Source organism: Lepidochelys kempii, chromosome 14 (assembly GCF_965140285.1).
Source record: "Lepidochelys kempii isolate rLepKem1 chromosome 14, rLepKem1.hap1, whole genome shotgun sequence".
Lineage (NCBI taxonomy): Eukaryota > Metazoa > Chordata > Testudines > Cheloniidae > Lepidochelys > Lepidochelys kempii.
The window spans coordinates 49,183,316-49,209,711 of NC_136393.1; the positions used below are offsets into that span (position 1 = coordinate 49,183,316).

Consider the following 26,396-nt stretch of genomic DNA (forward strand, 5'->3'; position numbering starts at 1 on the left):
GTCCTCGGCCCCGCGACTCCCGGCCCCAGAGCTCCCCTGGCCGGCTGCTGCCCGTGGGTCTGCCCCCCAGGCCGGCTCCGGGGTCCCCAGGAAAGCCCCCGGTCCCGTCAATCCCAGCCCGGGGCCAGTTATGCCCTTTTTAAGGCCCTGGGGACCGAGTGGGCGGGGCCTGTGAGCGAGGGGGCGGGGCCGGGGGCGGGGCCTGCCTAGCCCCCGCCTCCCGGGCAGACAATGCGCTGGGGCTGGGGCTGGCGGGGCGGGCCGCTTCTGGGCTCGGTGGCTGGCCAGGCCGACGTGTCCCGGGGTCCCCCGACCCCCCCGCTTGGCGCAGCCGGATCTCGGGGGGTCGCTGGCAGGAAACCGCCCCTAGCCCGTGGCGCGGCAGCTCCGGGGCCTTTTGGGGCGCCCCCCGGGGAGAGAGACCCCCCAACCCAGCGGCCCCCCGGATTCCGCTGGGCGGGGCGCAGGGAAGTAAGAGCGCATGGGGGGGGGCTGGATTTTTGGGGGGAGGTTTGGAGAGGGGGCTGGAGCGACGGGCGGAGGGGACCTTGGAGCGGGGTTGGGTGATTTGGGGGGAGAGGATTGAGTCTTTGGGAGGTGCCGGGGGGGGGAGGAGAAGGGCGCTGGGCGGGGCCCGGGGGGGTCTGGGTTAAGGGTGGAGCCCTGGGGGTCGGTATGGGGGGGTGTCTGTGTGGTGGAGGAGGCGGGGGGGCTGTAGGGAGGACCTGGCGGGGCGGGGGGAGTTGAGAGGCGGCCGATCTATGGGGCGGGCTGGGGTGGTTTCAGGGGCGCTGAGGGAGGGTGGGTTGGCGGACAGAGGGGCGGGGTTAGGGGGTGGATTCGGGGGGCAGAGTTACTGGGGTGCTCTGGCCCAACGAAGGGGGGCTGGGGCATCGTCTGCGGTTTGGGGGAGACCTTTCAGGGGGTTGTGGGGTGGCTGGGTGTGGGGGGTGCTGAAGATTTTGGGGTGTTGTGAAAGCTGGGGCTCCCTACCGGGGAACAGCCGTTATGGGGTGCTGTTTAGGGAGGGCTGAGATGAGCGGGGATACTGGGGGGGCTGAGATTGTGGGGTGACCCTCAGGCAGCTGGCGGAGCTGGGAACGGCTGTGGGGGTGTTGCAGTATTTGGGGGTGATCCAGAGGCGGTAGCTGGGTTGTTTGGAGACCGAGGGAGGGTACTGGGTGGGGCACAGAGGGTCTAGTGCTTAGAGCAGGGGGGCTGGGAGCTCGGACTCCGGGGTTCTCTCCCCGGCTCTGGGTGGGGGCTGGGAGCCCGGACTCCTGGGTTCTCTCTCTGGCTCTGGGTGGGGGCTGGGCTGGGCTGTGCTGGGTGGGAGCAGGGCGGCCCCGGACTCCTGGGTTCTCTCCCTGGGCGTGGCGGGTCGGAGCAGGGAAGTTGAGGAAGGAGAAGCGCCCCCCCCCCGCCCCCAGTGGAAGGAGCCAGATTGATTATTTATGGTCCTAGGGGACAAATCCGCCCAAAAAACCCAACCTGGTGGCTGCTTTGGTGGGGGGGGGGGGGGGACCTGGAGCAGCTGCCCGGAGGAGGGATCCCAAGGCCTCGGAGCTGGGCTGGGACAGTCTGGGGAGAAAAGGGGGGAACCCCCCCCCGAATTTCCCTGGTGTGAAAATCTGCCGGGGGGTGTGTGTGTGTTATTCTTTCGCTCCCTGGGCTGTTCCAAGCCTGTTTTCTCTGCTGGGGGGGGGTCATCTGCCCTGGGTCGGGGGTGTCCCTCGGTCTGACTTGGGGGCGGGGGGGGCCTGGAAGGTTTTGTTGTCTCAGGTTGCGGCTGGGTGAAAGCAGATTGGGGTTGGGGGGGGAGCCGTGGTGGCCCCGGGGTGTGGGCTTCTGGGTGTGGTGTGTACCCGTCTCTCTCTTCCCTGGGTTGTGGGCGTGGAGGCCTTGTGAGTTGCCGGGGGGTGTGTGTGGCTGGCAGGGTGCGTGTGTCTCTCTGGGGGTGCAGTCGGGCTGTGGGTTCGGCTGTCTCAAGTGGTGCGTCTCTGGGGGGGGGGGTGTCTCGGGGGTGTGTGTGTGTCTAAGATTGTCTCGGGGGTGTGTGTGTCTGGGGGGGGTGTCTCTGTCTAAGATTGTCTCCGGTTGTTTGTTTCTGTGTGTGTGTGTGAGGGGTTGTGTCTCTCGGGGTGTAACAGGTAACAGGAACCAGCTGTTGCATATTTTCGGCCTGAGCGAATCTGGGCGCGGCCCCTGCCTGGCTCCCCAGACCCTGGGTGGGGGCGAGGGGGGATCGGCCTGGGGGCACCCGAGAGGTGGCGGGGGCGATCGAGGGAGGCGGGGGGGGAACGGGCCGGGGGCACCCGAGAGGCGGCGGGGGCGATCGAGTGGGGTGAGGGGGGATCGGCCTGGGGGCACCCGAGAGGCGGCGGGGGCGATCGAGGGGGGCAGGGGGGGAACGGGCCGGGGGCACCCGAGAGGCGGCGGGGGCGATCGAGTGGGGTGAGGGGGGAACGGGCCGGGGGCGATCGAGTGGGGTGAGGGGGGGATCGGGCCGGGGGCACCCGAGAGGCGGCGGGGGCGATCGAGTGGGGCGGGGGGGGATCGGGCCGGGGGCACCTGAGAGGCGGCGGGGTGTGATCGAGTGGGGTGAGGGGGGAATGGGCTGGGGGCGATCGAGTGGGGGTGAGGGGGGGATCGGGCCGGGGGCACCCGAGAGGCGGCGGGGGCGATCGAGTGGGGCGGGGGGGGATCGGGCCGGGGGCACCTGAGAGGCGGCGGGGGTGATCGAGTGGGGTGAGGGGGGAATGGGCTGGGGGCGATCGAGTGGGGTGAGGGGGGGATCGGGCCGGGGGCACCCGAGAGGCGGCGGGGGCGATCGAGTGGGGCGGGGGGGGATCGGGCCGGGGGCACCCGAGAGGCGACGGAGGCGATCGAGTGGGGTGAGGGGGGAACGGGCTGGGGGCGATCGAGTGGGGTGAGGGGGGGATCGGGCCGGGGGCACCCGAGAGGCGGCCGGGGCGATCGAGGGGGGGCGAGGGGGGAACGGGGCCATTGACAGGGTCCCGCCCCCTCTGAGTCCCGGGCTATACACAGGGCCACTAGACAATTAGTGTCCTGACTACTGATTATTAATTAAGGCTGGTCTCACAGGAGCATCTGACACCCCAGTCAAGACGGGGGGGGCCCCCATTGTGCCAGGTGCTGCACAGACACCCCCCCCGGGACATTGAGGTCCCTGTTGTGCCGGACACCACCCAAACCCGCCCTCCCACATCGGGCATCATGCTGTGCCCCCCCCCCGGGCTCCCCTCACCCGTCACATGGGCGCTGCACAGACACACAAGGAGGGGCAATTCCTGCCCCCACTGAGACCACAATTTGCATTAGAACCCAGGAGTCCTGGCTCCCAGCCTCCCCCCCCCCCCGCACTCAACCACTAGCTCCCACTCCCCTCCCAGAGCCAGGGAGAGAACCCAGGAGTCCAGGCTCCCTTCCCCTTCCTTTTCCTCCCCACCCCCACCTCCGGACTCCTGAGTTCTCTTTCCAGCTGGACACGGGCCCCATTGTGTGTTGGCCGCACAAACAAGTCACAGCCAGTCCCTGTCCTGAAGATAAGACAGACCGAGGGTGGGGGGACAAACAGAGACTCAGGGACTGGAGTGATTTGCAGAAGGGCCTGGAATAGAACCCAGGAGTCCTGGCTCCCAGCCCCCCCCCGCTCTAACCACTAGGCCTTCCCTCCCCAAGCTGGGGAGAGAACCCAGGAGTTCTGGCTCCCATCACCCTCCTGCTCTAACCACTAGACCCCCACTCCCGTCCCAGGGCCGGGGAGAGAACCCAGGAGTTCTGGCTCCCATCACCCCCCTGCTCTAACCACTAGACCCCCACTCCCGTCCCAGGGCCGGGGAGAGAACCCAGGAGTTCTGGCTCCCATCACCCCCCTGCTCTAACCACTAGACCCCCACTCCCGTCCCAGGGCCGGGGAGAGAACCCAGGATACTACTGAGATCCTTGCTCTGGGCTCAAAGCTCTCATGGGGCGAGAGTCCCGCAGGGCATTTGGGGTGTGAGTTACCGGGGTGGGAGGAAGAGCATAGAGATTTTGGGGCACAGGGCAGATAGTTTGTGTGGCTTCCAAGGGGATGAGTTTTGGGGGTCCCTGTTAGTATGGGACTGACTCTGAGGGCAGATTGTTGGGTTGCGCAGAATTCAGGTTGATTTGTATGGCTCTTTGTCATGGACAGTTTGGGGAGACAGAGTTTTAGGGTGATTTTGAGCACCATTTGGGGGGGTCCCATTCATGGGGGACAGAACTCAGAGCAGATCTTTGGGGTATGACTTGGTGGAGGAAGTGTATATCTGAGTTTAATGGGGACAGATCTGGGGGACAGAACTCAGGGTGAATGTTAAAGCAGCAGATTTGGGGGTGGCCTTAGTGGGGGACAGGACTCGGTGGATCTCTGGGGTGACATTCATTGGGACAGATTTGGGGGCCCGTGTGCAAGGCAGGGAACACGAGGTGACTGAAGAAAACAGATGTGTGTAGCCTGCATTCTCAAGGGACCGAATTCAGACTGACTTTGGAGGGGCCGGGTTTCGGGGAGACAACCCCCCGGGTGGTTTTCGAGCGGATGGATGAAGCCGAGAAAACAGAACTGACCCTAACTGCGTGCATCTCTCGCTTTCTTCTCAGAAGTCTCGCTTGTGTGGACGCAATAAATAGGGGTTTTTTTCCCTCCCCAAATTCCTGGAAGGGGGGAGGGAATTTTTATTTTTATACCGCCTGGAGCGAGCGAGATCTAAGGAAGGAGAGGCAAAGAATTTCCCCTGGATTCGGGGACTCTGGGATGAAGGTTGCTTGAGCAGAGGACTTGATAGAACCCAGGTGTCCTGACTCCCAGCCCCCCTCCCCTCCCCCAGCTCGGGATTTGATCAGCAGATTGGCAGTTGGACAAGGCAGAATTTAACCGAGGAAGAAACTGCATCGATCTGGTGTTGGAGGAAGCGAATCGGTTCCAAAGGGAAGCTGACAGACCCATGTGGAGCCCGGAAGGAGGTTAACGGGGTGACTGGCTCTAGGAAGAAATGGATCAACGTGGCACCGAGTGCGGGCGCTGATCCGAGGCTTGGGTGCCGAGGCTGATTGAAGGGCGATTGCTTGCTTGGGTCGTTAATGCTAACGAGAGATCGATCGGCCCACTGCCCCGGAGTAATGGCCCAGCTGCTGGGAGAAGCAGCCCCCAGGGGAAATTGATTGGCCGGTGGCCACGGCTCAGGGAAATCTGGGGCTGGAGACTCTCTCGATCAGATAACTGGGGCTTGCTGGGAAGCAGAACCCCTTGGCGGAGGGATGCCCCCCGGGCGATATTGACCGGAAGATGAATGGAATTGATCAGCTGAGGGGGGAGTTGGTGCCCAGGGTGTGAAATTGATCAGAGGAAACTGAGTCATTGACTGGGAAACTGACCAGTGCCAGGGAGAAGGGGTGCTCCGGGGAGGCTTGGCCAGTTGGGTGATTTGCCCGGGGATCCGTTGAAATGGATCAGAAACGCTGCTCCAAGGGAAACTGACTTTGGTGGCTGATCGGGACTCGTTGGTTGGCCGGTGAGAGGGGAAATCCGCCAGCCGACCGGGGACCCGAGCCGGGAGGCGATTGAGCCGAGTTTCTCTTACCCTCTGCGGAGGGCGAGCGGTCTCTGCGCCTGGTGCGGAAATTGCCCCGATTGGGGCAGGGGCGATACCGACCGCAGGGCTCCCAGCCATGGCTGGTCCCTCCTCCTTCGGCAGATACACCCACGCCATCGTCCGCAGCGTCCCGGACTCGCTGGGCGCCCGGCCCGCCGGGGACGGGGCGGGCCCGGCAGAGCCGGTGGACCTGGCCAAGGCCCACCGGCAGTACGGGGTCTACACCGGGATCCTGCGGCAGAAGCTGGGGCTGCAGGTGATTGAGCTGGCGGCGGACGAAGGGCTGCCCCTCTCCGTGCTGGTGGAGGACGCGGCCGTGATCCAGGGCGACACGGCGCTCGTCACCCGGCCCTGGGAGCCGGCGCGGCGGGGAGAGGTAACCAGGGCGCCTGGGGTCCTTCCCCGGCTCTGGGAGGGGAGTGGAGGGTCTAGTGGTTAGAGCAGGGGGGCTGGGAGCCAGGACTCCTGGGTTCCTTTCCTGGCCCTGGGAGGGGAGTGGAGGGTCTAGTGGTTAGAGCAGGGGGCTGGAAGCCAGGACTCCTGGGTTCCTTTCCTGGCCCTGGGAGAGGAGTGGAGGGGCTAGTGGTTAGAGCAGGGGGCTGGGAGCCAGGACTCCTGGGTTCCTTACCTGGCCCTGGGAGGGGAGCAGGGTCTAGCGGTGCTGGTGCTCCCTTCCTTAAGCCATCAATTATTGTAGCGGGGGGGGGGGGGGGCGGAGGCTAATTCACCATCTGCTTCCTCCAGGGTGGCCCTAGGCCAAGCCCCCTCCCCGCCCCCCCAGGAGAGTTTGTCGCCTGACCCTAGTTGCCGTGGCAACTGCTCATCCCAGCATGACCTCATCGGTGATGCAAAACCTCCCATAGCCTCTGGAGGCCTTTGGGAAACCACCCCCAACACACACACCCCCCCCGACCCCCCTGAGCCAGCCAGCCCCGCCCTGGGGCAGGGGGGAGCCGGCGCCCCCTGGAGGGGACAGGCCCCTGCCCCATTCCCCGCCCCCCTGAGCCAGCCAGTCCCCGCCCTGGGGCAGGGGGGAGCTGGCGCCCCCTGGAGGGGACAGGCCCCTGCCCCATTCCCCGCCCCCCTGAGCCAGCCAGTCCCTGCCCTGGGGCAGGGGGGAGCCGGCGCCCCCTACATGTCGATCCTGATGAGCTGCTCTTATGCTGGGATCTGGGTGGACCTTGTTGGCTGCAGACTAACGACCCCTTACCAGAAACACAGGGTGTGGGGTGGGGCAGGGGGAGCTCCTGGCTAGTCCAGTCCTGGCCTCTCCCAGCAGGGGGCGCTGTGGGGAGCGGGGCGGCCCGTGCGGGGGGGGGGGGGGGGGCTGGCTCCTGGCTACTCCAGCCCTGGGCTCTGTTCCCTGAATTCCCGGCCGGATAAACCTTGGCTCAGCTCTGGCTATTTTAGGAGACGCCCCAGGGAGGTTTCTCCAAGCAGCTGCTGATGCCTTGGTCCAGACCCAGGGCTTTCCCGGCACGTTTCCCCCCAACGCTTTGAGGCCCCGTCTCTTGGGTTCCCTCCCACCCCCCCCCCCAGCTCTGGGGCACAGCTGGCCAGCCCCCCACTCCGGCCCTGGCTGAGTGAGTCGCTTCCGAGCTGAGGGGGGAGATGGGACGGGACGCTTTGAATCGGGCCGGCCCCGCGATCTCTGCTAACCCGGCTTCCCTGAGTTTGAGGGGTGCCCTGGAATGTGATGCGGTTGCGCCCCCCGGTGGCAATAACGTGCAAGGCACCTGGGCGGGCGGCCGAAGACTCGAGGGCCAATGTTTCCCTTTAGCTCCTCCCAGCGGACGAGGCAGCGAGCTGGCGAAATATCCCGGCGTTGGCTGGAGCGGCTCCTAGTCCGTGGGACAGCTGGGGCTCATTTTCCCTGGGGCCCTTGGAAGTCATCTAGAGGGGATAGGCCCCGTGCCCCATTCCCTGCCCTCCGAGCCAAGCAGTCCCCTGCTTTGGGGCCAGATCTGAACCGGCGCCCCCTAGAGATTAAGGGCCCTGTGCCCCATTCCTGACCCCCCTGAGCCAGCCTGTCCCTGCCCTGGGACTGGATAGGGGCCGGTGCCCCCTAAAGGGGGGGAAAAAACCCATGTCCCCTTTCCCACCCTCCTGAGCCAGCCCGTGTTGCTGAACCTTGCTGGGTAGTAGCAACTCGGGAGCTTGTGAGCTGAATGCCACGGGATGAGGACACACACGGGCGGGGTAGGCTGGGGAAGTGGAAGAGGGGACGTTGGCACTCGTTTCTGAAGCCCCACAATCTCTTCCTGGTGTTGGGTGTAGGCCGCTGAAGCCTGCCTAGAAGTAGTGAAGTTTGAGGCCTAGGTTGGGAGCCGTGGGGCCGGGTCAAAGGGCCTGCATCATTGGGGCTGGTTGGGTAGGGCGAGCATGTCCACAGGGGTCACCGGGGAGGGGGTGTTGGCAGCGATTTCTGGACCCTCACAATCTCTTCTTGATGTTGGGTGTAGGCCGCTGAAGCCTGCCTCGTAGTAGCAGTGCCAGAGGCCTGGATTGGGAGCCATTGGATGGGGTCAAAGAGCACATGTTGGCAGGGTTGGTTGGGGAGGACAAGGGTTCCAACTGGGGGTGCCAGCAAGGGGGTGTTGGTGGCCATTTTGGAACCCTCACAATCTCTCTCTCCTTGGGTGTAGGCCCTGAAGCCTGCCTGGTAGTTAGTCTCATGGGGTTGCTAAGGGATGGGCCAGTGGGATGGGGAAGTGTAGGGGAATCCCCTGAAAGAGTTAATCTCTGTTGTTGGGGGTGGGGGGCTCGATCCAGATCATCAGCATTAAGAAGGTCCTGGAGGAGCTGAAGATGCGGGTGGTGGAGGTGACGGATGACGGGGCCACCTTGGATGGCAGCGACGTGCTCTTCACAGGTGAGCGCCCGACCCCTGGCAACGGGAGGGCAAGTAGCCATGGCTTGTACCCTGGGTGTGAACCAGCAGGGGGCGATGTGGAGCAAACTGCCTAATATTCCCAGAGCAGGGGATAGAACCCAGGAGTCCTAACTCCCTTCTCTCCGCCCCCGCCCCCCGCTTCATTCGAAGGGCATTGATCAATTCCTGACTGCACTGGGAGGTCGGTTTTGGGGGGAGGGGGACTGATGGTGCATGGGGAGGTGGGGCTGGTGGGGTAGCAAATGGGTCATCCAAGGGGCCAGCTCCAGCTTGGGAGTATCTGAGTGACGCCAAAGCAATGGGAGCTAATTTGGCCATGGCATCTCGAGGGTTAGTGAGTCTTGTCCCGCCCGTTCCTGTCTCCTTACAGGTCGAGAGTTCTTTGTGGGCATCTCCAAATGGACCAATCACAGAGGGGCGGAGATGGTGGCGGATACTTTTCGGGTGAGCTGGAATTTTGGCAGGGTCAGGGAGAGAACTCAGGAGTCCTGGCTCCCACCCCGCAACTCTCCCTTTTCCCAGGGCTGCGGGGCGGGACTGAGGGACGCTGGCAGAGCTGGGATCCATGCATGGTTTTTTTTCTCCCCCTTCCCCGTGTGCCAGGATTTTGCTGTCTCTACTGTCCCCGTGGCGGGCTCCTCCCATCTGAAGAGTTTCTGTAGCATGGCTGGGCCGGACACAGTGGCCATCGGAAGCAGTGAGGCTGCCAGGAAAGCCATGAGGGTAACAGGGCCTATCCTGAGCTGGCTGAGCCCAGGGGAGCTGAGGTGTGGTGGGAGCGGTGGGATACTGGGCTGGGTGGGCCCCGGAGGCTGAGTTGTGGTAGTAGAGGTGGGACACCAGGCTGGGTGGGCTCAAGGGGTTGAGCTGTGGTGGCTGCGGTGGGATACTGAGCTGGGTGGGCTCAGGGGGCTGAGCTGTGGTGTCAGCAGTAGGATACCGGGCCGGGTGGGCCCAGGGCACTGATCTAAGGACTGTGTGGAGGAGGGGGACACCAGGCCCTGCTCTCACCCCCATTGGCCCCACCCCCAGACCATGGAGCAGCTGACCGATCACCACTACGACACACTGACGGTGCCGGACGACCCCGCCGGGAACTGCGTCTACGTGCGGCTGGGGCCCAAGGGCAGCGCCCTGCTACACCGCAGCCCTGAGGAGTTCCCCAACAGCCTGCAGGTGAGGGGGCGGGGTGGGGGCGGAGCTGTATGGCTGCTGGGGGCGGGGCTAAAGGCTTTGTTGACTGGAGGGTTCATGGGCACGCCTTAAGGCCCTGCTGGGGGTGGATGGGGGTGGTTTGGGGTCCCTGGGCAGGACTTAAGGATCAGTGGGGGTTGGATGGGGTTGGGGTTGGGCTTAGGCCTCTAGTGAGGGTGGGGGCAGAGTGCCAGGGGGTGTTGCTTGTGGAGGGGGGGGTCAGGGGTGGAGTTTGCAGCTGCAGGCTGGGAGGGGGCGGGACAGGGGGTGGGGCTTTGAGAACAGGGGCTTTCTTGGGCGGGGCTCAGGGTTGGACTGGGTGGGGTTCATGGGGGGAGGGGAGATGGGTCTGGGGCAAGACTTGAGGTGGGTGGGGGAGTGGCATGTGGCTTTAGGGGCGGGGCTAGGAGTGAGTGGGGGCAGGGCATGGGGGTTTGGGGTAGGAGTGGGCAGGGGAATTTGTGACTGGGTCCTGGGGACAAGGTTCGGAGTGGGTGGGGGCGTGGCTTGGGAATCTAGGGGTGGGGCTAGGAGTGGCTGAGGCAGGGCATGGGGGATCTGGAGACCTGGGGGCGGAGTTTGGGATAGGAGGGCGGGGCATGTGCAACTGGGGGTGGGGCATAGGGGATCAGTGAAGTGGAGTGAATGGGGGCAGGGCTTGGCGATCTGGAGGCGGGGTTTAGGATAGGAGGGCGGGGCTAGGAGTGGGTGGGGCTGTCGATGGAAAGGACGGGGCATAGAAATGGCTTCTCCTTACCCACAATGCTTTGCACCCCCCAAATTGACCCTTGTCTCTCCCCACAGCCCTTCCAGAAGCTGTCCGACCTCACCCTGATCCCCGCCGCCTGCAGCGAGGTGGCCAAGCTGGGGGGGGCCCTCAGCTCCTGCTCCCTTCTCATCAACAAGAAGCTCGACCGCTAGTGCCTCCAGCCCCCCACCAGCTACATGGGGGAGCTCCCTGTCCCCCCCATCCTCCCTGTATGCCCCACATCTTACCCAGCCCATGCCCTGCACCCCCAACCTCAGGGTGCCCCTCAACTCGCTGTCCTCTATCTGGGAAGTGGCATTCACCCTTTCCCGGCATTGCCCCCTCACCTGCCTGGAAAGTGGGGTTCCCCTGATCCCCCAAAAGCCTAGCCTCAGACACAGCCTGGGGAATATTTGGAACCTCCCACAACATGTGTTGTGGACCCTGAAAATAATGGGGTCCTGCCTTCTTGGGAAGTGGAGAGCAGGGGGGCTGGGTACCCCATTAGCAGGAGAGGGTGGAAGGCCCATTAGGTGGGGCCCCCCAAAGTGTTGGGAAACCCTTTGTTCCTTTGCGGGGAGGGGAAACAGTGGGTGGGACCCATCTATACTTAGTGGGTGGCCTGGGGAGGGAGGGGTTAGAGCCCACCCTCATATGGGGCTTGGGGGAACCCAGCTATGTCCTGCTGGGATAGTGGAAGGTTTGGGGGACCCTGATTTATCATGCCACCATGGGGAGGGGGTTTGAGGGACACCAGTATGTTATACCACACAATGGGGACCCCTATATTGAAGCCACGGCACTGGAGGACCTCGGGTACCTGAGATCCCTGAATTAGGGGAGACCTTTCACTGTGGTTAGGATCTTCCAGCCCCACTGCTGCCTCCCCCCCAGCCATTCATCCACTAATCTATGGTGCTGGTGTTTTTGGGGGTTAGCCCTCTTACCCCCTGAAACACAACTCGCTCCCCACTGCCACACCCCTATAGTACAACCCCTTCCCCCGTTAGCTGGCGTGACTGTGGGTCTGTGAGACTGATCCTTGGTGGGAGCGCTGGGATACCAGGCTGGATAAGTCTGCTGTGGGGCCGGTGGGGATCCCAGACCTTTAGCTATGTACGGGTGACTGCCCCTCCCCAAGACAGGGGTGCCTTGTGTGTGTGTTAGAGTAGTTAGGGGGGCTCCTAGGAGCCCCCTGTGATGTGGAGTAGGAGCGCCCCCTAGGGCAGAGCTTCTCACTGCCTCTGAGATCCATGACACAATAAAGAATTGAACCAATTTAGCCCCCTCAGAGTGGTGTCTCAATTGGGGGGGACCCGTACCCCACTGCCCCTGAGCCACCCAGTCCCCCCCCCCACGCAGCCAGCATCCCCTAGAGGGGAAACCTTTCACTTCAATTTCAGTTCTCTCCACGGGACCCAGTTTCAGTTTGGGGGGCAGGGGGATGCACTAAACGTCACCCCCTCCAAGAGCAGCCGCTGCGATCCATAAATAGATTTAGTGTCACCCAAATAAATAAGAGTTTAATTCAGTTAAAAATATTTTCCTTCTTAAATATTCCAGTCCGTTTTGGCGTATTGAATACAAAAACGCCCCATTTCTGGTCATTCTGTCCCCGCTCCCAGCGGGACAATCGGACGCCCGAAAAGCCCAGAGCTGCGTGGCATGTTGCTGCGGCAGTCGCGTTCAATGTGACTTTTTGTAGGGTCTACAAAAATAAGAGCTGGTGAACAAGCTCCCCAGGGACAGCTGTGCAGCTGGTCTCTGAGGTGTGGGGGGAATTGTGGGCACGGGAGGTGAGCTCCATACTGTTGGGGGGCTTTGTGTTTATGGGGGTCTGTGGGGGGGGGATCACCCCATAGCTGACCCTCTCTGTGTGAGGGAGACCTTAAGTGGGGGCCACCGGCTCATCCGCCATCTCCCTCTGCTGTCAGAACAGCTGCCAAGATGGCTGCCACAACAGCCCCCCTCCATCTTTCACGGTCAGCCATCTTGGATGACGCTTAAGGGTCTCCCTCCACCTTCGTCTCTTCCACGATGGCTGCCCCGAGGGCTCACCCTCCATCATTGGTGGCCACCGTCCCGGACTAAGCTTTCAGAAGAGGCAGAACCCGGTCATGGGGGGCCATCGCGGGAGAGACGTCAGGGTCGTCTGGTCTTGAAACCCTCCTCCGCAGTGGTTACCATGTGGGGTCAACCTCCATTTTTGGTGGCCAGCTTCTGAGGTGAAGCCATCGGAGGGGAAGCGTGGTGTTTGCGGGGCCCTTTTGGGCGAAGGCGTGGCGGGGGGAGAGGCGGTGCGGGCGGACAGCTTGGAAGATGCCAACCCCGGAGTTTAAGCTGCCGGCAATGTCTTGAGGCCCGAGCAAGGCCCGGGCCCGGGGGCCACAGGGCGAACTGCCCCGCCCTAGAGGCTGGCGTTGATCAGGGCCTCGAAGGCTAAGGTGTCCTCCTGGATGTAGGTGGCTTCCGGGGCGTGGAGCCGGCAGAGGGGGAAGAATTCGGGGAGGCCGCTGGCTATGTTGCACTTGCTCACGGGCCGCTGGAAGGAAGAGGAGCCATCCGCCGTCTGGAAAGAGCTCGAGATGTGCCGCTCGCCGGCTTGATCCAGGAGCGTGAAGGTGACCTGGGGAGCAGATTGAAAGGGTTAACGGTCACTAGAGGTCCAGCCGGGCCCCTAGAGGGGACAGGCCCCGCGCCCCTCTCACCTTGTGACGGAAAGGCCATTTGAGCCGGAAATCGTATTCTCCCCTCATCAGCACCAAGAAGAGGGAGATGTGCGTCCCGGCCCCGGTGCCGTCCCCATTGAGGTAAACCTTGAGGCAGAGTTTGTAGCCGTAGCGGCTGGTGTAGAAGGCTGATGGAGGCAGAGAGAGAGAGAGATGACGGATATCTGCCACTCCCGCCTACAAACACGTTTGCTTGTGGAACTCCCTGCCCCATGATATTACCATACCAAGCTATTTCACAGGAGATGATTGCCTGATGAAGTGCGTGGTGGGGGAATTTCTGCTTCCCTCCCCCGTGTTCCACTAAGCGCACTGACCTGGGGCCACTGTTAACCTGTGGGACTCCAGGACCCATGACGCTGCTGTGCTGAGGGCTACTCCAGGCAGACTGACACATCATGGGGGATTTATTACTTCCCACCACTGTTGCCTGGTTGTCTGCTGTAGAGCTAATTACTTTCAATAGCGTTCATCTGTAGAACTACCTGCCACTAGATTTCACCATGCCCAAAGTGTTCTGGGGGATAATGCCTGTTGAGGTGCACTCTGGGGGCTATACTCTGCCCGCTGTTAACCTCTGGAACTCCCCACAACAGGATATCATTGTGCTGAGGACAGTCCAGTTGTGGGGCTTTGCTGTCTGGTGAGGAGCATTATAGGGTCACAGACCTCAACATCGCCATCTGGTCTTGGTGTTTTGCCTGCAGGACTGTCTGCTACTGGATATTTACGTATCTAAAATATCCCCAGAAGGCATGTTGCCTCCGTGGAGAGCATTGCAGGGGATTTCTGAACATCCTCCGCTGTTTTCCTTGATGTAGGCTAGTGTTAAACTGCGGAACTCCCTGCTGCTGGATATTAGCACAGCCAGGATATCCTCCAGGGTGATGCATCCCTGTTGAGGTGCATTATGGGGGATTTGCTGCCTCTTGCACCGACCCACACCTGGTGTTGGGCTGGGGAACTCTCTGCCACATGGTATTGCTGTGGCCAAGGTGTGGTGAATGCTGGGGGATTTTCCTCTGCTCCCTGGCGATGGCACTCACGGGGGGAGTAGACTGCAGGTATCTGTCTGGACAGGGCTTGCTGCAACTTTCGCCCCACGTCAGGGACCCTCCAGAGAAAGTGTCCATCATAGGAGGTCTGCTCCAGGGCCTGGACCTGGGCCCCCAGGCTACTGATCATCACGTCCTTGATGGCCAGGAGCGAGTCCTGCTGGGCCACCTGGAGGGAAGGAGACGGAGAAGTTGGCGGGAGTTGAGGTATGGGGTCAAGTCGGTGCCTGGGACGTTCATGGGAGGGCGCGATAGACCACAAGGGAGGAGATGGGACAACGAGGCTAAGGTCATGGGTCAAGGTTCAGGCTTCATGGGCCCATGCTGAACCATGGGGGAGCCGGTGGAAGCCAATAGGGGGCGTTGTAGGTCAACTCTGAAAGGTCTTTGGTCGACTTTTGGACCCTGGATCGAATGGGAAGGGTCAGAGGTCAAAGGTGAGAGCATGTGGGCCAACCATGGGTCCAATGCGAGGGGTGAAATGTGAGAACTCACAGATCACCATGAAGTCACAGGTCAACTCTGAAAGCTCTTAGGGCAGCCATGGGACCAACGTGAGAGGTCAGAGGCCAACCGTGAAAGTTCTTGGCTAAACCATGGGGCCGGAGGCTGAGGGCTCACGACTCAAAAGTCAAATCCTTGGGCCAAGCCGGGGTCATAGGTCAACTCTGGGAGCAGGGGCCAAATGGGAAAGGTCAGAGGTCAACCGTGAGCGGGCGAGGGGGGTTCTGCTCCCCCTCAGTTGTGGGGCGAGCGCCGACCTTTTCCTCCAGGTACAGGATGCGGGCCATGGCTTCCCCCAGGACGCTGGCCGAGCCCCTGTCGGCCGAGCCCCTGGCCCCGTCGCGCCGGCCCATCTCCCGGCTCAGCACCGTCACGATGTTCTGCAAGGTCTTCTGCTGGGCTTCCACCTCGCTCAGCCGCTGGTCCAGCCGCCCCCGGGCCGCCTCCACCCCCTGCACCGCCTCCAGCAGGAGGCGCTGGTGGGACGGGGCCGGCAGGGACTCGGCCTCCTCCACCTTCCCATGGTGCACCTGCTAGGAGCGAGAGGAGAGAGCTGAGCCCATGGGCCCCCCAGTACCGCTGTGGGGCCAGCCCTGCCCGCCCAGGGAGAACGCCCCCTGCTGAGCCTCCCGCCGGCTCCCTGCCCCACAGCGCCCCTGGAAATACTAGTCCCCAGCATCCGCCTGGTGCTTTGATGGGGGGACTAGATCTTGCCCAAGCACGAGCGCCAGGTGTCCTTCCGCCTGCCCGCGGACTTACCCGCACGTGGCAGCTCAGGGCACCGTACGGCCAAGAAACCAGCTCCTCCGGGGACAGGGGGCAGTGGGTGTCCTAGGGGAGGCCAAGCCCCGGGGGGCGCAAATGGTTAGAAGGGCCCCTGCCCCATTCCCCGCCCCCCCGAGCCAGCCAGTCCCCGCCCTGGGGCAGGATGGGAGCCAGTGCCCCCTGGAGGGGGACAGACCCCGTGCCCCATTCCCCGCCCCCCCGAGCCAGCCAGTCCCCGCCCTGGGGCAGGATGGGAGAAGGCAGGGGAGAACGCCCCCTGCAACGCACTACCCCCTGCTGCCCCCCTGCAGCCCAATGCCCCCTGGTGCCTTCCGCCCTGCCCCCTACTCCCCCTAGAGGGAACAGGCCCCTGCCCCATTCCCTACCCCCTGTCCTGGGGCTGGCCCATTCCCCGCCCCCCTGAGCCAGCCAGTCCCCGCCCTGGGGCCGGGTGGGAGCCGGCGCCCCCTGGAGGGGGACAGACCCCGTGCCCCATTCCCCGCCCCCTGAGCCAGCCAGTCCCCACCCTGGGGCTGGGTGGGAGTCGGCGCCCCCTAGAGGGGACAGGCCCTGTGCCCCATTCCCCGCCCCCCGAGCCAGGCTGGGGAGGCGGGGCGCGGCGCAACTGGGGTTGAATTTGGAATCGTCCCCCGCCCCCCAGATGCACGTACCCGGTCCAGGTCGTTGAGCAGCTGCTTTCCCTGGTCCTCCAGACACTGGAGACAGGCCCGTTCCCCGGCCCTGCAAAGCCCAGGAGGGAAAAGGTGCCAGGGTATTAGCAGGGCAGAGCGCCCCCTGCTGCCCCCCGCAGTGCAGTACCCCCTGCTGCCCCCCTGCAGCCCTGTGCCCCCTGGTGGCTCCTGCCCCGCTCCCCACAGCCCCCCGCTCCCCCTGCTGCCCCCTGCAGCCCCATGCCCCCTGGTGCCTCCTGTCCCGCTCCCCCCAGCCCCCCTGCAGCCCCATGCCCCCTGGTGCCTCCTGCCCCGCTCCCCACAGCCCCCCGCTGCCCCCCTGCAGCCCCGCGCCCCCTGGTGCCTCCTGTCCCGCTCCCCCCAGCCCCCCGCTGCCCCTGCTGCCCCCCTGCAGCCCTGCGCCCCCTGGTGGTCTCCTGCCCCGCTCCCCCTGCTGCCCCCACTCCGTCCCTGCCCCCGCGCCCCCTGCAGCCCTGTGCCCCCTGGTGCCTCCTGCCCCGCTCCCCCCAGCTCCCTGCTCCCCCTGCTGCCCCCCTGCAGCCCTGCGCCCCCGGTGGTCTCCTGCCCCGCTCCCCCTGCTGCCCCCACTCCGTCCCTGCCCCCGCGCCCCCTGCAGCCCTGTGCCCCCTGGTGCCTCCTGCCCCGCTCCCCCCAGCCCCCCTGCAGCCCTGCGCCCCCTGGTGGTCTCCTGCCCCGTTCCCCCTGCTGCCCCCCTGCAGCCCCGTGCCCTCTGGTGCCTCCTGTCCTGCTCCCCACAGCCCCCCGCTCCCTCCGCTGCCCCCCTGCAACCCAATGCCCCCTGGTGCCTCCTGTCCCGCTCCCCCCAGCCCCCCGCTGCCCCTGCTGCCCCCCTGCAGCCCTGTGCCCCCTGGTGCCTCCTGCCCCGCTCCCCCTGCAGCCACATGCCTTCTTGTGCCTCCTGCCCCCGCACCCCCTGCCGCCCCCACTCCGTCCCTGCCCCCCGCGCCCCCTGCCGCCCCCACTCCGTCCCTGCCCCCCGGCACCCCCTGCTGCCCCCACTCCGTCCCTGCCCCCCGCGCCCCCTGCCGCCCCCACTCCGTCCCTGCCCCCCCGGCGCCCCCTGCCGCCCCCACTCCGTCCCTGCCCCCTGCTGCCCCCACTCCGTCCCTGCCCCCCGGTGCCCCCTGCCGCCCCCACTCCGTCGCTGCCCCCTTCTGCCCCCACTCCGTCCCTGCCCCCCGGCGCCCCCTGCCGCCCCCACTCCGTCCCTGCCCCCCCGCTCCCCCTGCCGCCCCCACTCCGTCCCTGCCCCCTGCCGCCCCCTGCCGCCCCCACTCCGTCCCTGCCCCCTGCTGCCCCCACTCCGTCCCTGCCCCCCGGCGCCCCCTGCCGCCCCCACTCCGTCCCTGCCCCCTGCTGCCCCCACTCCGTCCCTGCCCCCGGCGCCCCCTGCCGCCCCCACTCCGTCCCTGCCCCCCGCGCCCCCTGCCCCCCGGCGCCCTGCTCGCACTCTTTGCAGCGGTGGTGCCCGCAGTCCATCCTGCGCCCCTGCTCCGCGAGCTGCAGCTGACACCCGTCGCAGCGGGATCCCCCCTCGCAGGGTCCAGGCGCCCCCTCGGGGGGCCCCTCCGGCTGCCCCTGCTGGGCGGGGCTGGGGGCCAGGATGGGCTTGGTGCTGCCCCAGGGGCTGACGACTAGGAAACTCATCTCAGCGGGGGAGGGGATGCCTGCGGGGAGAAAGAGCCGGAGGGGAAGGGGTTAACCGGCGCTGATTGGCTGAGAGCCGGGGCTCCCGCCCTCCGCCCCCCGTTCAGAGCGATTGGCTGAGAGGCGGTGGTCTATCCCATTCCCTGCGCGCTGATTGGCCGGGGGCGGAGGTTTATCCCACTCCCGGAGCTGACTGGCCGGGAGCGGTGGCGGTCCCCATTCCCCAGGCTCTGATTGGCTCAGAGACGACGGCGTTTCCCATTTCACTTAGACCCGCCTCCGCGCTCTGATTGGCGGGGCCTTTTCCCGGCCGCTCCTTCGGCCCACGAGGCCCGAGTCCCCCGGGGGATTCCCCAGCGGCCGCGGCCGTTCCCGGAGAGACCCGCGGGGATCCCCCGCCCCGCCGAGCCCCCCCGCCCCCCCCAGCCCCACAGAGCCCCCTACAGACCCCCCGCCCCACAGAGCCCTCTGCGCCCCCCCCAGCCCCCTATAGCCCCCCAGCCCCACAGAGCCCTCTGCGCCCCCCACAGCCCCCTATAGCCCCCCAGCCCCACAGAGCCCTCTGCGCCCCCCACAGCCCCCTATAGCCCCCCCAGCCCCACAGAGCCCCCTACAGCCCCCCCAGCCCCCTATAGCCCCCCAGCCCCACAGAGCCCCCTACAGCCCCCCCAGCCCCCTATAGCCCCCCCAGCCCCACCAGCCCCCTATAGCCCCCCACAGCCCCACAGAGCCCCCTACAGCCCCCCCGCCCCACAGAGCCCCCCATCCCCCGCCCCGGGTCCGGCACCCCCGCAGCCAGCCCCACAGATCCCCTAGACCCCCCGGCCAGCCCCACAGAGCCCCCCATCCCCCGCCCTGACCCCCCGCCCCACAGAGCCCCCTGCGCCCCCCCGCCCCCCCACCCCACAGAGCCCTCTGCGCCCCCCACAGCCCCCTATAGCCCCCCCGCCCCACAGAGCCCCCCATCCCCCGCCCCGGGTCCGGCACCCCCCCAGCCAGCCCCACAGATCCCCTAGACCCCCCGGCCAGCCCCACAGAGCCCTCTGCGCCCCCCACAGCCCCCTATAGCCCCCGCCGCCCCACAGAGCCCCCTGCGCCCCCTATAGCCCCCCCGCCCCACCGAGCCCCCTGCGCCCCCCACCAGCCCCACAGACCCCCCTACAGCCCCCATCCATCACCCGCCCCACAGACCCCTCTGCGCCCCCCCCAGCCCCACTGATCCCCCTACAGACCCCCCCATCCCCCGCCCCGGGCCCGGCCCCACAAGCCCCCCCTGCGCCCCCCCAGCCCCACAGAGCCCCCTACAGCCCCCACCCTGACCCCCTGCCCCACAGACCCCCCTACAGACCCTCCCATCCCCCGCCCCGCGCACCCCACCAGCCCCGCCCCGCCCCACATACCCCACCAGCCCCCACCCTGACCCCCCGCCCCACAGAGCCCCCTGCGCCCCCCACCAGTCCCACACACCCCACCAGCCCCACAGACCCCCCTACAGATCCCCACCAGCCCCGCCCCACAGAGCCCCCTGCGCCCCCTCCAGCCCCACAGATACCCCTACAGACCCCCCATCCCCCGCCCTGCCCCGGGCCCGGCCCCACAGACCCCCCCTGCGCCCCCCCACCAGCCCTACAGACCCCCCCATCTGTCCCCATCCCCCCAACCAGCCCCACAGATCCCCCATCTGTCCCCCCTCCCCCAACCAGCCCCACAGACCCCCATCCGTCTCCCATCCCCCCAACCAGCCCCACAGATCCCCCGCCCCCCTCCCCCAACCAGCCCACAGATCCCCCCACCCTCACCCCCCGCCCCACAGACCCCCCCATCCGCCCCATCCCCGAACCAGCCCCACAGACCCCTCCATCCGTCTCCCATCCCCCCAATCAGCCCCACAGATTCCCTACAGACCTCCCTTCCGTCTCCCATCCCCCCAACCAGTCCCACAGACCCCTCTACAGACCCCCCATCGCCCCACCCTCACCCCCACTCCACAGACCCCCCCATCCGTCCCCCTCCCCCCAACCAGCCCCATATAGAACCCCCATCTGTCCCCCCGACCAGCCCCACAGGCCCCCCATCCATCCCCATCCCCCACCCAGCCAGCCCCACAGACCCCCGCCATCCGTCCCCCTCCCGCCCCACAGAAGCCCCCCGACCCCCTGCACCCTCCGCCCGCCCGTGCCCCGCGCCGGGGGTCGCTCACCGCCCGATCCAGCCCGTCCGTGTGTCTGGCTGGCTGCGCCCCGCGCCGGCCGGGGACCCCCCCGCGGGCCCCGCCCCCCGTGACGTGCCGGCCCCGCCGCGGAAATTTCCTCCCCCTCCCCCGCCGCAGGGAATCTCCAGTGACGTCACCAGGAGCCTCTTGGACACGGGGACCCCCCCGGGACATGCCCCCTCCCCCAGCGGGGAAAGGAGCTGGGGGGGGGGGCGTGTGTGAGTGTGTAAATGTGTGTGTGTGTCCCTGCCGGGGGTGTGTGTGTGTAAATGTGTGTCTCCCTGCTGGGGGTGTGTGTGAGTGAGTGTGTAAATGTGTGTGAGTGTGTAACTGAGTATGTCCCTGCTGGGTGTGTGTGTGTGTAAATGTGTGTGTGACCCTGCTGGGTGTGTTTGAGTGTGTAAATGTGTCTCTCCCTGCCGGGGGTGTGCGTGAGTGAGTGTGTAAATGTGTGTGAGTGTGTAACTGAGTATGTCCCTGCTGGGTGTGTGTGTGTGTGTAAATGTGTGTGTATCCCTGCTGGGTGTGTGTGTGTAACTGTGTGTCCCTGCTGGGTGTGTGTGTGTGAGTGTGTAACTGAGTATGTCCCTGCTGGGTGTGTGTGTGTGTGTGTGTAAATGTGTGTGTCTCCCTGCTGGGGGTGTGTGTGCGTGTGTCCCTGCTGGCTCTGTGTGTGTGTGTGTAACTGTATGTGTCTCCCTGCCGGGGGTCTGTGTGTGTAAATGTGTGTGTCCCTCCCGGGGGTGTGTGTGCGTGTGTGCGGGGAGGGTTAATTTCTCACAAGCAGCCCCACATTGCCCGGTCTCTGGGATCGGTGTGGGGAAGGGATAAACAGCCCAGGCCCTAGGGCCGCCCTGGGGCAATGGGGCAGGCCTGACCACCCAGGGAGATCCCCCTGCCGCCCCCCGCAGCCCAGCGCCCCCTGCTGCCCCCCGCAGCCCAGCGCCCCCTGCCGCCCCCCGCAGCCCAGCGCCCCCTGCCGAGCCCCCGCCCCCCACGGCCCGGGAGCGAAAGGGTTACAGCTGCCTGAGCTCTGTGGGTTTCCTGATTTCTTCACAACCTCCTTCCTCTTCCCCTCAGCCCTTGGGAGCAAGGCCCCTCCCCAGAGACAGATGCCCCCAGAGGCCCCTCTCCCCGGATCACCCCCCGGGCTCCACCATGCGCCCCCAGCTCTTGCCCCTGGCCCTCGCCCTCCTGGTAGCGGTGCCCTCGGGGGCTCAGGAAGGTAAGGAGCAAACCCGGCCGTGGGCCTGGCCTCTCTCGCCAAGCGGGGTGGGGCCGGGGCTGGGCTTGGTTGGCAGCGAACTGGGCAGGAGGCTCAGGCCTTGTCCCAGTGCCTAGGGGTCCCCGTATAACCAGCCGCCCCACCCCAGAGCTGGCTGCATCTCAGCCCCGGGGGAGGGATCTCTGGAGCACCGGCCGCCCCACCCCAGAGCTGGCTGCATCTCAGCCCCCGGGGGAGGTTTCTCTGGGTCCCCCAGACTTGCCAGTGCTAATTCCCTGACACCACCCGGGGGACCTCCTCGGGGCATGGCCAGTCTTGCATGAGGGGCTGGGCGGGGGGAGTGAACGGCAGGTGCCCACGACCCACAGGGCGTAACACGTCTTGGAGCGGCTGAGCCGGGGCGGGCTCAAACCCGGGCGCAAAGGGGGCCCCAGACTCGGGCCACGGCCCCGCTGCAGCGGAAGCTGGGGGCTGCGTTCGCCTGGGGATGGGGTGTCCACACTGGTTCGTGACCCGGACCCGGGCTCCGGTGTCTCTGCGATGTCTGGCTGCCCGTGTCCCAGACACCCCAGCCGCTCTCACCGGGGGCGGGCGTGGGGGCGGTGCGGGGGTAAGGCGACTGGCGGCCCCCCGCATCACGAGCCCAGCGGGGCTGCGTCCACACTGCAAAGCAACAGGCCCCGGATCCTGGCTTGACTCCAGCTCGGCCCCTCCGTCCCCAGGACTCTGGCGTCGCGCGATTCGGGTGTAGACGGACCCTCGGCGGCACGGCCGGTTCTCCTGCAGGCCGGGCCCCGGCACGAGACCGTCCGAGCGAAGGGAGCCGGCTGCTGGGGGCCATGTGCCGTGATGGCCGCGGCTGGCTTGCCCTGCGTGCAGCCTGGCGCGCTCCCCTCGGCATCCTCAGGGACGGACACAGGGACGGAGCCGGGAGCCGATATTAGCTGCCTCGCCCGGCCCGCTGTGGGTAAATACTGCCAGGGCGAGGGGCTGCCTGCGGGGGGCTTTGTCGGGTTACCGGTGCCGAACGGTCACGGGGGACCTCTCTATGAATGTGCCCCACCCCAACGCAACACTGGGCAAGGGGATCCCTGTATAATCAGCCACCCACCCCAGAGGTGGCTGCATCTCAGCGCCAGGCGAGGGGTCCCCATCACTCTTGCCCTCTCGTAGGCAGAAGCCACCCGGCTCTGGTGTTCGCAGGCCCAGAGGTGACGAAAGAAGCCGGCTCCACTGTCAGTCTGCCCTGCAACCTGACGGGGCCGCGGCTGACCTGGCAGTGGATCCCCCGCTACCCGGTCTGCGCTGGTGTGAGCGGTGGGATGAAGACGATCTACACAGTGACGGCGGCTGGGGCACACGACGCTCTGCAGGGGAGATTTCAGACGCGGCTGCAGCTCCTAACGAGTCAGGGATCCCCGAGCTCCATCCTCCAACTCCAAACCCTCCACATGAACGACTCGGGGGTCTTCTTCTGTGCCAGCCCCAGCCAGAGCGCCCCGCCCACCTCTGTGACCATCACGCCCGGTAACAGCCCGGCCGGGGGGCTGGGAGCCAGGACTCCTGGGCTCTCTCCCTGGGTCTGGGAGGGGAGTGGGGGCCTAGTGGTTAGAGCAGGGGGGCTGGGAGCCAGGACTCCTGGGTTCTCGCCATCTCTGGAAGAGGGGGAGGGGGTTGAGGATTTTGATGGGGTCCTACAGCCCAGCCCAGGGGGAGCAGCCAGCCGGGGGATGGGTCATTAACTGGATCATCTTTTTTGGCTCTGTCCCCACAGGCTGCCAGGTCGGGGTGTCCATCGAAGGGGTCCCCAAGGAGCCGATCGCGGCGGGAGCGTCTGTGTCCCTCTCCTGTGCCCCCTGTGGGGAGCGGGGACCCACATCACCCCCAGGAGGGGGCGCCACATGGCGGCTCAATGGGAAGCCGCCCCCAAACTCCACTGGCCTTCGGCTCCTGAGGTCCAACAAGGTGACGATAGGGGATTTCTCCAGCCGGCTCGAGGGTCTGTGGAGCTGCCATCTGCCTGGGGATCCCCCCCGGTCTGGGGGCTACTGCCTGGAGCTTGACCCGGGGGCACACGGGACCCAGGAGAGCCCCAGCCCCCCCAGTCCAGGTGTGTGGATCTCCCCGTGCCCTGCGCCCCCCTCGCTTCTCCGCCCGATTCCAGCTCAGCTGGGGGTCAAGGCGACCGGCCAAGGGGGGCGGAAATTAATGGGCACCTGCCCTGGGCGAAGGCGTTCTCTGCCACTGTTACCCAGCTCCCACCTAGAGGTGGCCGCATCTCAGCGCCGGGCGAGGGATCGCTGCGTAACCAGCCCCCGCACCCCAGACCTGGCCGCATCTCAGCGCCGGGCAAGGGATCGCTGCGTAACCAGCCCTGCGCCCCGCCCCAGACCTGGCCGCATCTCGGCACCGGGCGAGGGATCGCTGCGTAACCAGCCCCCGCGCCCCGCCCCAGACCTGGCCGCATCTCAGCGCCGGGCAAGGGATCGCTGCGTAACCAGACCCCGCGCCCCGCCCCAGACCTGGCCGCATCTCGGCACCGGGCGAGTGATCCCAGCTCCAATTCTTTCCCTAGGCCCCAGTCCCACCCTGCTCCTGCCCCTGGTCGGGGGCTGCGTGGGGGCCGCTCTGGGCCTGGTCCTTGTGGGCGTTGTTGTGGTTATTTGCCAGAGGAGGTGCCGGCCCAGGGACGCCAGGTACGGTTTGGCAGTGGGGAGTGGGGCGGTGTTTCTATAGGGGACAGGGGAGCGACTGGGGGATGAAGGGTGGGGTGTCCGATGGGGGCAGGTACATATAGGGCATCCTAGTCTGTAGGGGAAGGGTCCAGGATGGGGGCTATAGGGACCGGGAGGAGTCAGATAACGATGGAGCTCTGTACCCCGGGTTGGGCTACGTCCCATGGGGTGATGGGCAAGGTATGGGGGAGAGTTCGTCTATAGGGGCAGTGATGTGCCTGAGGCCGTGGGTCCAGCCTGGAGTCTATAGGGCAGGGCATTCTCTAGGGGGAGAAAGCAGAAGGGGGCGAGGAAGGCCGGCCGCTATAGGGGGTTATTCCATGGGGCCGAGCCAAGCCCAGGGGTTTCTCTGCTGTATGGAAATTATCTAACGATCCCCGTCACCCCCCAGGGTGACCCCCATGGTGACAGAAATGGACGGGAAATCAGAACAAGCAGGTGAGATGGGGGGCTGGGGAATGGGGCAGGGGCTTCTAGGGGGTGCCGGCTCCCACCCGGCCCCACGGCGGGGACTGGCTGGCTCAGGGGGGCAGGGAATGGGGCAGGGGCCTGTCCCCTCTGGGGGGCGCCGGCTCCCAGTCACGGAGTCCCCGGGCGATGCTCGGGAACTGCTCCCCACGAAGCCGGGCAGGATCTGGGGGAGCCTCCTCTCCCCAGCGTTCAGCCTCCCCTGCCCCACCGGGCGCTTCCCGCAGCGCGTCTGCCCAGGCGGGGTCCTGGGGGGGCCAGGGGGCCCTGCCCTCCAACCCCGCAGACAGACGGGACTCTCAGCCCCCCGGGAGCACCGAAGGTTTCGTCGGCGACAGGAACACGGCGCAGGGCAGAGCTGGTTAGCACAGAAATCGGGGACTTTCAGCCACGTCCGTCTTGGGGAGTCCTGGGCCAGACGCTCGGGACCCCCCTGTCCAGCCCCCCCACGCAGATCCCCAGCCTCCAGCCACCCCACCTCCGACACCCCCTTTGCTCCTCCTTCCCTTTGTCTCCCTTCCCGGGCGAAAGCTGTCACCCGGTCGCGCCCCCCTCCTGGGTCCCAGGTCACACAGGTGCAGACAGCTGGGCAGCCTCTCCTGCCCCCGGGCCCCCGCAAAACTCACCCCCCCAATTCCCACCCCCAAAGTATCGGTGCAGCACACAGGGAAACTGAGGCACACACCGGATTAGTCTAGGACAGGGAGACTCGCATGCAAAATAACGAGCTGAATAAACCCCCCCTTCGTCACACTCCCATCTGGCATCAGGGCAGGGAATGGGGCCGGGGGCCTGGCCCCTCTAGGGGGCACTGGCTCCCATCCAGCCGCAGGGCGGGGGGCTGAATGACCCAAACCCTGGGCTCCGTCACTTTTCGCTTTCTCTCTCCCTTCCCAGTTGAGCATCCGCCGTCCTCTGACCCCCACCCTGTTGATGAGGTAACTCCCCTGGCCGTCAGGGTGGGGGGCTCAGCAGGGGGTGCTGGGAGCGGGACGGGGGCTTGGCCAGGGGCAACAGGGGGCGCTGGGCGGGGGGTAGCAGGGGGCTGCAGGGAGTGGGGCAGGGGGCGCTGGGCTGGGACGGGGGCTGAGCAGGGGGTGCTGGGTGGGGTCTCAGCAGGGGGCTCTCCCCTGGCAGTCAGGGTGGGGGGCTCAGCAGGGGGCGCTGGGAGCAGGGCGGGGGGCAGCAGGGGGCGCTGGGCTGGGAGGAGCAGGCTGGGGTCTCAGCAGGGGGCTCTCCGGGCTGGTTGCAATGCGACCCCCAGGGGGCGCTGTGCCACGGGGCGCTCACTAGGGGGCGCTCTGCCGCCAGCTGGCTCAGGGGGTCGCTCGCCCCCCGGGGGCCGTAACGCACCTCTAATGCCCGCTCTCCGCAGGGCCCTGAGGGGATCCAATACTCCACCTTGCGCTTCCCGGCGCCCGCCGGGGCCAGGTCGGAAACCAGCCCGGCCACCATCTACTCCAAACTGGCCACCGGCCACGGCTGAGCACGGGTGCCTCTGGGGCACGGCCAGGCCCCCCGCCTTGGGCAAAGACGCCCCCTTTCCTGGAGACTCCCTTTGACAGCCGTCCCTCCCTGCAGTTAATTCGCTGGTCCTGGTGGGAGTCGGGGAGAACTGGGTTGACAATATTGTAGGTCCTACATTATGTATTGTAAACAAGCCCCCCCACAAGTGGGGCTGGGCCCGCTATGAAGTTTTCCGCTGCTTCAAATGGCCGCAGCCACGAGGAGGGGTCCCCTCAGACTCATGGCATAGGTCCTACATTATGTGTCATAAACAAAGCAAGGTGTAAATAAAGTGGGCGTTGACGGCGAATGAAATTTTCTATGGCTTGAAACAACAGGAGGGTATAGGGCCGAGGAAACTGT

At 66.2% G+C, this 26,396-nt stretch overlaps 3 protein-coding genes across 6 annotated transcripts; 2 read left to right on the top strand and 1 right to left on the bottom strand.

The window, feature by feature from the left end:
* Positions 1–239: 239 nt before the first annotated feature.
* Positions 240–11,756, top strand: DDAH2 (DDAH family member 2, ADMA-independent). 2 transcript variants are annotated; one of them, XM_078848659.1, is made up of 7 exons: positions 240–471; positions 4,648–6,015; positions 8,412–8,511; positions 8,903–8,976; positions 9,136–9,255; positions 9,565–9,708; positions 10,531–11,756. In XM_078848659.1, the coding sequence occupies exons 2-7, from the start codon at positions 5,716–5,718 to the stop codon at positions 10,645–10,647; spliced, it is 855 nt and encodes a 284-aa protein (XP_078704785.1). In that variant the 5' UTR covers positions 240–471; positions 4,648–5,715; the 3' UTR covers positions 10,648–11,756. The 2 variants fall into 2 exon arrangements, with proteins under 2 accessions (XP_078704785.1, XP_078704786.1); XM_078848660.1 differs by having other exon boundaries at positions 4,648–5,895.
* Positions 11,757–11,970: 214 nt separating this feature from the next.
* LOC144929345 (TNF receptor-associated factor 1-like) lies at positions 11,971–20,168 on the bottom strand. The gene is made up of 8 exons (XM_078848658.1): positions 20,088–20,168; positions 17,691–17,907; positions 16,199–16,268; positions 15,522–15,593; positions 15,020–15,292; positions 14,250–14,427; positions 13,183–13,331; positions 11,971–13,100 (listed from the first exon to the last, which is right to left on the bottom strand). The coding sequence occupies exons 2-8, from the start codon at positions 17,885–17,887 to the stop codon at positions 12,882–12,884; spliced, it is 1,158 nt and encodes a 385-aa protein (XP_078704784.1). The 5' UTR covers positions 17,888–17,907; positions 20,088–20,168; the 3' UTR covers positions 11,971–12,881.
* Positions 20,169–21,150: 982 nt separating this feature from the next.
* Positions 21,151–26,336, top strand: LOC144929346 (uncharacterized). 3 transcript variants are annotated; one of them, XM_078848661.1, is made up of 8 exons: positions 21,151–21,324; positions 22,047–22,291; positions 22,498–22,851; positions 23,099–23,434; positions 23,900–24,020; positions 24,451–24,497; positions 25,425–25,465; positions 25,903–26,336. In XM_078848661.1, the coding sequence occupies exons 1-8, from the start codon at positions 21,212–21,214 to the stop codon at positions 26,011–26,013; spliced, it is 1,368 nt and encodes a 455-aa protein (XP_078704787.1). In that variant the 5' UTR covers positions 21,151–21,211; the 3' UTR covers positions 26,014–26,336. The 3 variants fall into 3 exon arrangements, with proteins under 3 accessions (XP_078704787.1, XP_078704788.1, XP_078704789.1); XM_078848662.1 differs by lacking the exon at positions 22,047–22,291 and having other exon boundaries at positions 21,152–21,324; positions 22,502–22,851; XM_078848663.1 differs by lacking the exon at positions 22,047–22,291 and having other exon boundaries at positions 21,155–21,324.
* The last annotated feature ends 60 nt before the right edge of the window (positions 26,337–26,396 follow it).